The sequence below is a fragment of the Molothrus aeneus genome, chromosome 7 (assembly GCF_037042795.1).
Source record: "Molothrus aeneus isolate 106 chromosome 7, BPBGC_Maene_1.0, whole genome shotgun sequence".
In the NCBI taxonomy this organism is placed as follows: Eukaryota; Metazoa; Chordata; class Aves; order Passeriformes; family Icteridae; genus Molothrus; species Molothrus aeneus.
This window is the reverse complement of record NC_089652.1, coordinates 5,383,713-5,396,518: the sequence shown is the minus strand read 5'-3', so window position 1 is coordinate 5,396,518 and position 12,806 is coordinate 5,383,713. Positions and strand designations below refer to the sequence as shown.

Genomic DNA, 12,806 nt, shown 5'->3' with positions numbered 1-12,806 from the left:
TTTGGCCCCAAAGGCTGTTTCAAATTCCTGAGGATACTGGATGGTGGCAGATAAACCAAACACCCTGCATCCTGCTTTATTTATCTGCAGTCTATCTTGCCAGTCTGGAAGGTCTTCTAGAGTTTCACAGACTTCTGTATTTTCTTTTAGATACTACCCTGTCTAAGCATAATTTAACTAGCACAGCAGGGGAAGGTGTCATCCTTTTCAGAAAAGAAACAGCAGAGGACAATATAGGGCATCTCTCCACAGGCAATGGGAGGCTTCTGGGTCATACACACTCATTGTAAATGTATGTGGCATGGCAGGAGATAAGAGAAAAAATGTGGCTGCCTTCCCAGTGACCTTATGAACTAACAGATGGCAGAGCAATTCAGTTTCATACTTTACTTTTCCTAACATGGATGTTAGGGGGGTGAGGGGGGAGAATGAGTTTCCCAAATGAATCTGAAGAGATGTGAGGGGTGACACTGTGAATGCCACTCAGATGCACAAAGGGTACAACCAGTCATTGCAATGAAATCCCAATTGCAAATTCCTCAAAGCTATCCCAGCATTTCTTAATGTCCCACACATAGAGGTCTGCATTTTGCTGGGATTCTCTGCTCATAAATCTTTAGTCACCATCTTGCTCAAATTACTCTGCAGAGCAACATCTTCCCTCAGCACTGCCAGGCACTGCTCACTGGCTGTTCAAACCAGCACCACCAGGAGCTGCAACATCAGGAGATTCAGTTTGCTCCTCTGATTTTGGCAAGCTGGAATTTGTTAATTCCACATCTGCTGCAAGACTCCCAGCTTGTTTTCAGGCCAGTGACGTTCAAGAAATGGGGGTCCTCAGAGATTGTAGTACCAGGGGTTATATCAATATGTTAAATTTGAGGAAATGTGGGAGAGGCACTTGCTAGAGAGAAGGCACACTAATGTTATATTAAAAATCCAACTATTTCCTATATGCTGAGAAGTTACTAGTTTTTTCTGTGAAAGATCACACGAAATTTGCTGGATTACTCTGGGGAATATAAATGCATTTTCAATGATATCAATCCCAGAAACCATTCCCCATTTTGCATCCTTACCCTTAAACATCTGCCTAATCCAGAAGGCAGCCTGGGCTGATGGCCAGTGCTCTTTCATTACAGGATGAGCAATCTCATCAACAGCTGGGTAACCAAGTGTAGCAAGTGCAGGACTAAGAAAGTGACAGGGCTTGTTAGTAAAGATTTGTTGAATGAATGATATACTGCTGATGACTCTTAATTTAAAACCTTGATACTGATTTAGGTTTGATTGTCAAAATGTGCTGGAAATGTCCAGTCTAATTTTATCACTTATTTCCTTAGCAGAATCCCTGATCCTTTGTTTTCAACCAACCCTGTGTGAGAGGCTTTGTTCCCTGCTTTACCTTATTTTTTAAAACTTAACTGAGTTTGGCACTTGCATGATGACTGAAGCTGACAACTCGATTGCTGCCATAATTTCTTATTTTCTCAAGGAAAAAGAGCTACAGAATCTGTTTGTAGCCCATGATGTAGTTCTCCACAATGCCTCTTGGTTAACTTTCTCATGGAAAGGACATTCAAAAGCAGAGTCTAAACACAGAGGTTTGAGCTGAGAGCTGCAGTAAGCAGAAATAGCATTCCCTACAGGGGTGTTTTACCCCACTGTCTTTGGGACAGTGACACTGAAGCTGGGTTAATGTAAGGCACCAGAGATGTCAAGAGTATGGAGCAGACACACAGTTGCACCAGGTCTGGTACTTGAAGACTTAACTAGTAACCTAAAAATGTACTTTTTGCTCGCAGTCTACAGCCAAAGGTTAATTATAAATCTTTCTTTGCAGCCTACAAGTCAGGGTAAACTATCAAGCATGCAGAGCAGCTAAGCTCTGTATCTGGCTGAAGGTAAAAATGTAAACTCTGCCTTGAACTCCTGCTGTCAGGCTACAGACATGGGGTTCCTGATCATAAGCCTTTACTGATATTCACTAACTCTGGCCCACTTCTCAGAACAGAGAGACATAGACAGTGCTTGTAGAAATATGAAATACTTGAACCTGCAAGACAAGAGGCTTCCAGAAAGCCCTGATATTTAGAAACTGCTCTGGAGTGAAAACCCCTCATGTTTAAAACAAAGGAAGGGAAAGTCCTCGAGTCTCTTGCTAAGGAGCTCTCTCCACAGCTGCAAGAAGCAGTTGGAGCCACAGCACGAGGTCTCCAACCTCTGTGACAGGATTGCATGGCAAACAGTAAGTCCAAGTCCACAGCAGCCTCCTTGGTCAATGCAAGGAAGATGAAAAGGCTAGGCACCTAGGAGAAGGCAGAGCTCCCAGCCTCACTCACCATCCCCCTGGCCCACACCTTCCAGGCAGGCTGCCAAGTCTTTAAGCCCCACTGCCAGGAAGCTGGGAACTCAAACAAATAAGAAACTGGACAGTTTTTCAATAAAGCATCTTGCTAAAACTAGGACACCTCTGCCATTTTGCAGAGAATGCTGAATCAGCACAGAACATCCTTGCATGGGAAATTGCTCTCCAGACCACTGGCACACTTAATACATCCTAGACAGTTAGAGATTTCCCTCAATAGTACACTTAAAAAGGCAAAGTAAAATCAAGAAATTAAAACCTCTTGGGATTAGCAGTGCTCTAAAGAATGAGTTCATACTGTCTCTGTTCCCAAATTAGACTGTTTCTTTAAGCACCACAGCTAAACTCATTATATATTCTTACCAGCAATATGCTATTAATATAGATGTGAGCAGATAGCCTTGCCCTGCACAAGACAATGTAGTTTTTTCCATTTTAAAATATTAATTTCTCTGTAACAGAGAAAATTCTAGGAGTTTTAAAGCACTCTTTGTGTCATGAAAAAGGCAATATAACTAATGAGAAACAGCAAAAATGGAAACAAGATTAAGATATTGCAATTCAATTTCCTAGAAAATAATGTGCCACCAGCTGTGTAAGCTCTCCTGTAGCTAAAACAAATATTCTGAAAACAAGTAGGCAGATGCTTTACACTGTAGCCTGTCTCCTGAGCAGTCAAGCTTCCAAAAGAACTCTCAAATTGTCTCTTAGATTGTACAAGGGCTTTAAAGACAATCATAGAACACACTGATTTGATAAGCAGGACTCTGAGCTGTCTTTAATTTTTATGTTCAACTGATTAACTCTGAGCTCCTGCAGACACATCCAGGACTGCCACCGCACACTCTCTATGGTCACTGAAGGCAACAAATGAGCAGCACAACGTGCACCATTCCTCTGGCACAGCAGACAAGACACATGCTGATCCAGCAGCTGGACCCTCTGGCTTTCTCCCCCAAACAGAGAGGAAAGGGCCTACCTGCTGATTCCAGTGACAGGCACTGTGCATTCTGTAGAGTTTTCTCTTCTGGAAACTGTGCAGTGGCCTTGTCCGGGCAGATGTGCTCACATTAGTCACAGAGACAGACCTGAGCCTTGTCCTGTCTCTTCTTCTTTTCTTGATGTGCTGATGGTCAAGCAGCCAGCTGCCTGAAGAGGACACCTCTCTATTGTCTGAAGCTCTGCAGTTTCATGAATAATGAGGAGAGGAAATACAAAATGTCAGATATGCTCCATGTGCACAGGCCAAGATTTCACACACTGATTAGCATTAGCTATGTAATTCTAAGAGAATTTTATAAACACCACAAGGTTTTAGCATGCTGTTTCAGACAATTGTGTATGTGCTTTGTTTGCTAGTTAATTACTTTCATGTCAGGTCAGGAAAGGGAGTTTATCATTGTTCTTCACCTTTGTGCTCACAGAAACAATTGTCAAAATGAAGTTAAGCCCTCAAGCATATCTTGAGTTTTGTTTTTTACAAATTCAAGAACTCTCTAATATTTTTAACACGTATGAGTTTCAAGTCACAATTAATATTTCCCTTCATACTGATGTTCCATTCAAGACAGCAGTCATGCTAACGTAAAGGAGTTAGGCCTTAGAACCCAGAGTTCTGTTCTAATACTTTCAAGATTTTCTGGTTTTGCTCAAAAACTGAAACCTAAGTAAAGCTTTACAAACCAGTGATCATTCAGCGCAGGGCTGCAACTCACTGTGAAGCATTTGTATCAAAATTAGGAACTCTACAACTTCAAGTGTAGATAGTCAAAATCAAGTGCAAAGATGTGGCCAAAAGCAGTAGAAGCCCCTGCATGTATGTGTAGAACAACCTCACACCATTCTCACCAACCTACAGCCTGGCTGGTGACCAGAACAGGCAACACCACCAGGTAAGAATTTAAAACACTCTCCTGTTTGGGTGGGAATGACCCAATGGAAAATGAACTTCCCTGCTATAGGTATTCCTGATTTTATGAATATTTCATTTATATCAACATCTGCCTGCAAAGCTGAAGGCTTGCTGCAAACAGCCCTCCAGTGTGCTTTTGTTTTTACAATAGTGAAGACCTTGATCACAGCTCTGGACTGTCTGAGCAGTGCAACTACACAAGGTATTTTGGCCTTGGTTCATAACAGGTCATCTTTCTGCACGAATGATTATTCTGTCTTATGACAAGTCACAGTTTTATTAGTAAAGTTGTGACACAACAGAACATGAAAATGACTTTATTACAAGGCCACTTATAAATCTTTTTTGACAGGTGGTATTCTTTCACCAGTACATTTTTATTAAATGAAAAGGCTTGTAATGGAAGCATGATTAAACACCATCCCATGCTGTGTTGGAGTGGCAACAAGGCTTTATAGGCTTGAATTTGAGCTGTCTTCCTGACACAGCAATATAATCCAATAAGCAACACAGACACATGAAAACAACATGCTAATTAACAGAGGGATTGTACAAAGCATTTAGAGGAACATACCAGTAAGTGCCAAGAAAAAGCCCAAAGTACTGAGGCATGACATTCTTAATGTTAACACTGGATTTCTAAGGCTTGAGAAAGAAATACAAGGTTTACAGTTCATGGAAAAGATTTCTTAAAATACTCTCTCTGAATTCTCAGAAACATTTTTTAAGTCAGATGGTCCCAAGCTCAACTTGTGGATTTCCAGATCCCTCTCCCTTAAGTGAGAGACAACTTAGACAGATAAATTAGTACAAAAAGCTCCTCAGCCCGGCTCTTCAACTTCTGTGATTCCTGCCTTTGTTCTGGTGGTCTGCCAAGGCCCTTGGTAATTTCCCTGCAGTCTCTGACATCTGTTGTGTTTACCCTCGTGTGCCTTGCAGCATTGCACCACTCCACTTTCAGATGAAGAGATCTCATCTTCATGGCCTGGAGCTCCAGTACATGGCAGTGGGGTTTTCCTGCCCCTTGGGTAAAAGGTTTCCCAATGAAGCTCTGATTTTAGTCTGAGTATTTTTCAACATGTGATTCTACAGAAGAGCAAAATGAACCATGGCCAGATGTGAAAGTCATAAATTTGCTAGAATATCCGCTCCTTTCAAAGCTCATAGGTTTGCCTTTCTTGTTCCTAACCTGCACAGAAAGCCATCAGACAGGCACTATTTGTCCTGAAGAATTAAATTTTTTCCTTCCTCCCCCTTCATAAGAAAGTGGGTATCACTAGCTTAGGGAACTGTTTCTCTGAGCATTTACCTTCATGCAATGCTTTGCTTTAAAAAGCAAATTTGTATTTGCTTTTTAATCTTGGTACCAGATTCAACTGAGCAAGGAAAAGAACACAAAAAAAAAGAAGGCACTAATGTAATTAGGCCTTGACAGATGGCAATTCAAGGTTACCTACATTTAATCAACCAGGAACTGTTCAAGCACCTCCACTTCCTCTGTGAACAGCCCATGTAACCAACTGTACTGCAACCCCACAATTACCAACCCCAGAGCATCTCATGTTTCAACCTACTTTAAAATGGAAAATTGTGGTTTTCACATCAACAGCCTACAACTAATTTCAAGAACTTACTTAAGTGAAAATTGCTATAATCTGTTTTGCCCCTCTCAAAAATAAAAGAATCCCCTTATTTTCTGTTTGATTTTGATTTCTGCTTTCTGAAATACTGAATACAGTCAGAATGAACTCTAGAAAAAGCAAGGGGAGAAGCAGCTAAGAATTATGTTAATTGCAGCAAGTTAATTATTAACTAATAAGTTAATTCAATTAATTGAACACACAGCTACTACAACAACAAAATACCACCAAAAACCTGAAACACACTCAAAAAACCCTCCAGAAGTAGGAGGCAGTGAATTTCTCTGCAGGATTCTCATGATAATCACTCTTTTTCATGCATCTTTAATGAAAAATATTTATTGGCAGATTTCAAAACACTTCATAACCAGTAAAAATTTAAAATTAACTGTTTAACTCATGTTTAAGACAGCATTTAGAAAGCTCAAAAATCACTCAGAGTCCCTTCCAACATCTACCTTGCCAAACTCCAGTTTAGAGCTACAGCAATGAGAAAATCTTCCAAGTCCTAACATTTTTCTTTGGAAAATTTATCTTGCCACTCATATTTTTTTAGGTCATGAGTAGAAAACAACTAACCTTAGAGAGTGGTCCACGAGCAAACAGTGTATTACTCATGAAATGGAAAGACTAACTTTGGACTAATAAATAAGAAGAGAATTGGCTTGAAGTTACATCATTAGAGTCTCTCATCATGAAGTTAACTTCCTACACTCCTAAAAACATTTTTAAAAGCAAGAATCCTTCCCCATATATCTCATGAAAAAGTCAGATTCAAGATGCAGCCTAAATGACTCTCTTCTTCCACATATCCATCTCTATTAGCAACTCCTATTTCAGGGCTATTTTTAGTCCACATCTGAGAGGAACCTTCTGGTCTTCTCCTACATCATCTGTAAACAAGTGATACATCAGAAGCAGGGATGTCACAAGCCAGGACCCCTTCATCCTTAAATTTAGGGCAGAATCACACAATCACTGTGGAACAGAAGGCAGCTAAAGGAGCTGCCCATCCAAGCTGCTCACTATAATCTCTTTGTGGGAGGCTCCAGCCTCTGCAGCAAAGCTGAAAGAGACGGTGTGGCCAGCTCTTCTTGGAGTCAGGAGCCAGGGAATTATGTTCTGCTGCACACTCTGCCATAAACACCCCAGCTCTACTTGGAAACAGTTTCTTCATCCACCTGATCTTCATTAACAGCATCCTCAAAAATCACATTACAAGTATCTCAGGAGAAACATCCAACACCTTTTGTAAGTGTATTCAATTACCTTAAAGTTGTTTTGAAACTAATACTTATTACAGCTTGTACTGTACTTAAAATCTTTGAATAAAAGAGAGAATTACTAAGCAGTATGGACTAGCACTGAGAAACATTTTTCTAAATTACTAATTTCAACCTATAGTCATCCTGAAAAGTATGTCCATTCAGAACAAAATACCTTGGATGGAAAATAGTATGTCCAAATTCCTGAAAATGTGGGTGGCAAAGATAAATTTGGCCTTTTATTGAAGATTGATCTGCTTAAAATTAATGAAGTTACCACCCTGACACTGACCCCTGCTGAGACACATGACATTGTTATGTATTCTACTAATCTAGTTTGTCAGTTTTCCAGAAATAAAGCTGCACTTGTTATGACAGAATGCATTAAGTCTCAAACAATCACAATAAATGTGTTCCTATATTCTTTCACTTCTTCACAGATTCATCTTCCAAGTATTTAATTATAGTGACTATGCATTTATGAAATCTTGAGGAACAACACAAAACCCTACTATTTTCAACCTTACAATCAAGACTTGTCTTCGCTTGAAGCCTGCAGAAAGCAGCCTTTTTTTTTCTTATTTAACATTTTAATGGTTATTAGTTCCATATAGATAACTTTACCAAAAGTTATTCTCAAAAAAAACCCAAACTACCACACTGTCACCCACCTGAAGGAGATACCATTGACCAGCTGTCTGTGTCTACAGGTCTTGGATGAAAGTGATGAAGAAGCTGGAGACAGATTGAGTGGAGCAATAAGGCTGCTGATGATTTCACTTAGTTGTGCACTCTGGAAAAAAAAATTGAAATTAAAGGTAGTCAGACTTATCCAGACTCAACAGTTCAAAGGCACTGGGCTCTTGTTTTCCTACTTAGGATTTCAGTCCTGTACATCATGGAATAATTTAGTTTCTTCCTGTGAATAACCACGGTGGCATGGTTTTCTTTCAAAATTATTATGTTCAACCCTACCAAAACCCAAATAAAACACCAACAAAACACCATCACAACCGTGAGCATTGTTTATACACTTGAAGTAGTACCCTGAATACATCAGTGACCTCAGTATTGTAACCAAAGGTCTTTAAAAGGAAAAAAAGAAACCAGAACACTTTACAGCTGATATTACAACAGCTGCAGCCAGAGCTGCTAACTGGCCATTTGACAAGCATTTCAACAGGGGGAAAAAAAGGTCAACTGTCTTTTCACTGTACATTTTGTTCACTCAAAGTATTCTTGTTCTTAAAAGAATCCTCTTCATTGCTTATTACATTTGGACAAAGGTGTTTTTATAAAAGGAAGTGTAACTAACTACTTGAGGATTATTGTAATGACAGACAGAATGGAGAAGATCTTTGGTATCGTCAAAAATAGCAACAAGAGGGAACCACCCTGCCACCCTGTTCTCCTGCAAAAAAACCTGACTTTCAAAACTGCTCCAAAACAAATGAAACAAATGTAGCCAATTTGTTAAAACTAAGAATTACTCCTTCCAAAGCAATGAATTGTGGACTGACTCCAAAAACATTTCACAATGATTTTTTGTTTTAAATGTCAAACCTTAAAGGCTATTCTCACAATAAATGTAGTTTGCTTAGAGGAAACTGTGTTCTGCACACTGAACAGAAATTAAATGTATCTGAAATGGCATACTTATTTTTTTAAAAAAACTCAACCGTTTGCATTACTTTTCTGGATATTCATTCAGAACTAAGAATGTTTAAAACATGAATTGCTAGAGTTTATCTGGTAAGTTCTCCTCACATTTTACATTTACATTTATGTGGAAAGAGGAAGAATTTTTTTTTTTTGGTTTTATTACAACTCACATATTTTCTGTTAACATTTAGGTAATGTAGTCAGGTAAAAAATTCACATCAGAATAAAAAATTCTAGGATGGATATTAAAGCATAGAAATAGCAAGTCTATTATAAAAGAACTGGGCAAAGCAAACAAGATGCCAGTAAAATAGTTACCAGATTGATTTTAAAATCTCAGCAGAATTCATGCTGTAAGGAGTAGTCTCTACTGAATATAAGAGTATTAAAAAAATAGGCAGACTTTCAAAACACAAAGAAAAACATACATGTAGCTATGAAAAGGACTTGAAAACAGGATTAATAAAAATTGCCAGCCTTAGTCACTTTTATTCTACATGACTTTTCTTTTGGTTCACAAGCAAAATTCCTTATTTTTAACAAAGGAATACTTTAACACCAGACTGAGGAATTCTGTGGGAATATCTGTAGATGTTCTTCAGGCTGCAGCACTGTTGCTCCTAAAATTGAATAAGAAACTCAGACTTTCAGAGTTAAGAATAGAATTGGTAGTCAAAAAGGCAATCAAACCCCAAGGTTTTTAGTGGTGTAAAAGGAAAGAAATCCAAAGTGTTGTGTGAGATATGTTAGTCTACTTCCATGTAATTTTCAGATCATCAAAGTTCTCGCACCCCTTGGACCAAGTTTGTGGCTACCTGGGGACCAGGAAACAGATCACTCTCCCTTGAATTGTCAAAAGTCTTACTGAAAAGTGTGTTAAATTCTCCAAGCCACCACTTAAATGAGCCATTCATCACATCCTAAAAATGCTCTTTGGGTTACCTTATGCAATTGCCAACCCTGAGCATATAAATTTCCTGTTTCGTTGCTTCCTCACTCCTGCCTGTGGTGGATAAGATTTATCAACCAGGGGAAGCATTTTAAGAACAGGAAAGTATGACTATCAAATAAGAAAAATTGGCACAGAGATTCAGGAACAGGCACTAGTACTTAATGCTATTACTTATACCCCTTTTAAAAAATGTGGGTATGACCAGGAGTTTATGTAGAGCAGCAGAGCAATCAATTAATGCCCCACAGTGGCTTTGTTTTACACAAACTGCACAAATTCATTCTTTAAAACAAATTTCCAGTGTCTCCTTCAGCAATGTGATCCCACCACATCCTTTATGGACTTTCAAGCAAAAGAAAACCTTGCTGGATTCTACATAGTATTTCCTGGAATTAACCATGGAAACAGCCATTTTGCACACTGCAAAGCAAAACTCTGCTCACAACTATGTCTCCACTGTACCCAGTAAGCACCTGGAATTCCTCAGCTCCAAACCAGAGTCCCACAATGTTTGAAAAGGCAGATGAACAATTGTATTCTGCCGGAACTTTTTTTTAAATTTTAAGTGCAATATATCTCTGCTGTCAGCTGTTCTCTTTCATGTCACATAAAGCTTTTCCTGAAACAATCTGTGGAAACTCTACACTGACCTGACTATAAAGCAGGAGCAGGTTTGTGGATGGTTCTTAGAGGCTGTTCTGTGTCCCTTGGAGGGAACAATGTGGTAACACAGAGACATCAGAAATAAAAGGTTAATTTGTAAACCTGCTGTACAGAGTAGTTATTTAAACCCTTCAATGAATCACCACCCAATCCCAGGACTGCAGAATATCTTTCTTTTTGGAAGTCATCACCATGGAACCTCCCTATTTCTGAAGTCAATCATTTGGCTTCACTGATGATTTGTGGAAAGAAAAACTCCACAACTTGTACAAGTTGTAAAGTTGGTATGATTTATTTCAGCACTGTTCCCCAAGAACATGAATACCCCTGAAAATTCCCCAGTTACTTTATCCTCTAACTTGTTGCATATGGATATGCATTAAACTGCCTTATCAATTTGATGAGCCTGTGAAGTTTTTCAGTCATATAGTTATAATGTGGTGCTTGCAACCCAGATTCAGCTTTTTTGTTTGTTTCAGCCTCAAGGTTGGTGGGGCCTCTTCTTATCTCTCTGTAGTTTGGATCTTTGCACTCTTTTTTAAGCAGTCTTGAACATCTTTTGTTCTCTCTGTAGACCTTGTTATGAGTACAGAAGTTAAAAGACTAAACAAGCAGATTCTAGCTAAATCTAAAATCACTTTCTCTTCCCAGTTAAATTTCCAACCCCTTGTTTCAACTGCCAGCTGAGATTTGTTTTACTTTACCTGTTTCTCTATGTTTCGTAAAAGCAGAGTGGGACTGCTGGGTGACATTTCAAAGTCATGCTCTGGCAGAGAATCCTGGCTCTCAATGGCAGCTTGGCAATTCCCTGTGGCGTTTAATAAAGCTTCTTGCTCTGTCAATTGGATCTGCTTCTTCAAAATGTCTTTTGGAAATGGGAATTCTTCTAAGACCACCATCCCCTAGACAACAGCAATTGAACATGGTTGGTTGACAACAGATTAAGCCTCCTAAATAATTTTTAAGGGGCAGTCAAACCTGGCACATTCCTCTGAAATCCTCCTGATGATTTTCGAGCACTTAGCTAGATTTTAAATACACTTCATAGCTAAAATATGGAAATAATAGGCATTAAAAAAAAACCTGCATCAATTATGCTACGCCTTGTAACAGCAATCACTCCAGTGTTACACCACTGCTTAAACATCTGTGCCAAAATTCAAATCAGAAATTCATACTTACTAGAATATTATACAATAATTTGCCTACTAATTTAAGAGGAGGTTTTTCTCTAAAAAATTATCACCCTTTGATTTGAACTTGGTTTTAGTCTTTGCAGTCAGTAAACTCCTTTGGAGACACTTTAAAGTGCTCTATTTCTCTTATTCCTATCCGTGTTCTATGCAAAATATCAAGGCTGTTATTTTTATGCAGCAGAAATTACACAATTCTAAAAAAAAAAGCTTTAAAAAATTTAATAACTGATTTTTTTAATGTGAGCATTTTTAGTTTTTCATAATTAAAAGTAACTATCCTAAATATTTCAGCACTGTCACAACTTTTCAAGACCATTTCCACAAATGTGGTCTCAGATGTGGTGTACCATCTAAAGCATCACCTAATAAGATAAATATAACTTTATATGGTAGGGAAATAACAGAGTTTCATAAACGGAACTAGAAAAATAATACCCCTATTGTGTTCTCCACATGACAGATTAGAAAAATGGATGTCTCTAGTATAATCCTAGGTAATGTATCAATTGGTTTAAAAAGATAAAATGTTAAACAAAATAAAAGCAAAAATAACCTTGTGATAGTCAAACCCAGTCCTCAAATAGTTCCTTGGTTTGTCATTATCTTGAGCAAATAAATTTAATACCAGAAACAGCTATCAAACCTCTCCAGGCTTTTTTCAAAGGGAAAGGGAAAGAACTCATTTGCTTTTAAAGTACCAACTGTAACTCAAATATCGAGCAGATATTAAAAGAATGGGATCTTTATAATTCTGCTTCAAATTTGTCTTTCTAATGAGAATATTCCACTCAACCAAAGCACAAGAAGGAATGCTATAATGTGAACACAAGGAAGCCATATTGCTATTTGTTTAACCAAGACAGGTAAAAGAAATAGAAATATGGCTATTTCTTCACCCAGGTTGTGGCTGTGGAAAACTAAGGATCCTGTAGTTTCAGCAAGACCTTTACTGCTGCCTCAGCAGCATCTGGCCTTAAAACATAAAAATAAGTCTCAAAGAGACTTCAAAGAGGAGACTAGGAGAAAAAGTGAAATTGTCTTGCTCTCACTGTGCCTAACTTATTCCATTGTTTGAATTATAAATTCAAAGCTGAGAATAAAGATGTTCTCTAAAAATAAACAAAGGTGTTCGAAATTTGGTTTAATGC

General features: G+C 38.4%; 1 protein-coding gene across 4 annotated transcripts in view; it reads right to left on the bottom strand.

Moving 5' to 3' along the window:
* The window catches only part of KANSL1L (KAT8 regulatory NSL complex subunit 1 like), a 55,654-nt gene that overhangs the window by 25,116 nt on the left and 17,732 nt on the right, over positions 1-12,806 (bottom strand). For all 4 annotated transcript variants that reach the window (XR_010783942.1, XM_066553640.1, XM_066553641.1 and 1 more), the window contains exons 3-5: positions 11,167-11,364; positions 7,857-7,978; positions 3,348-3,549 (exon numbers count right to left, since the gene is read on the bottom strand). Coding sequence is in view for 3 of the 4 variants with exons in the window: in XM_066553640.1 (XP_066409737.1) it covers positions 3,348-3,549; positions 7,857-7,978; positions 11,167-11,364 (522 nt within the window). In the remaining variant the exon portion in view is untranslated. The remainder of the gene's footprint in view (positions 1-3,347; positions 3,550-7,856; positions 7,979-11,166; positions 11,365-12,806) is intronic.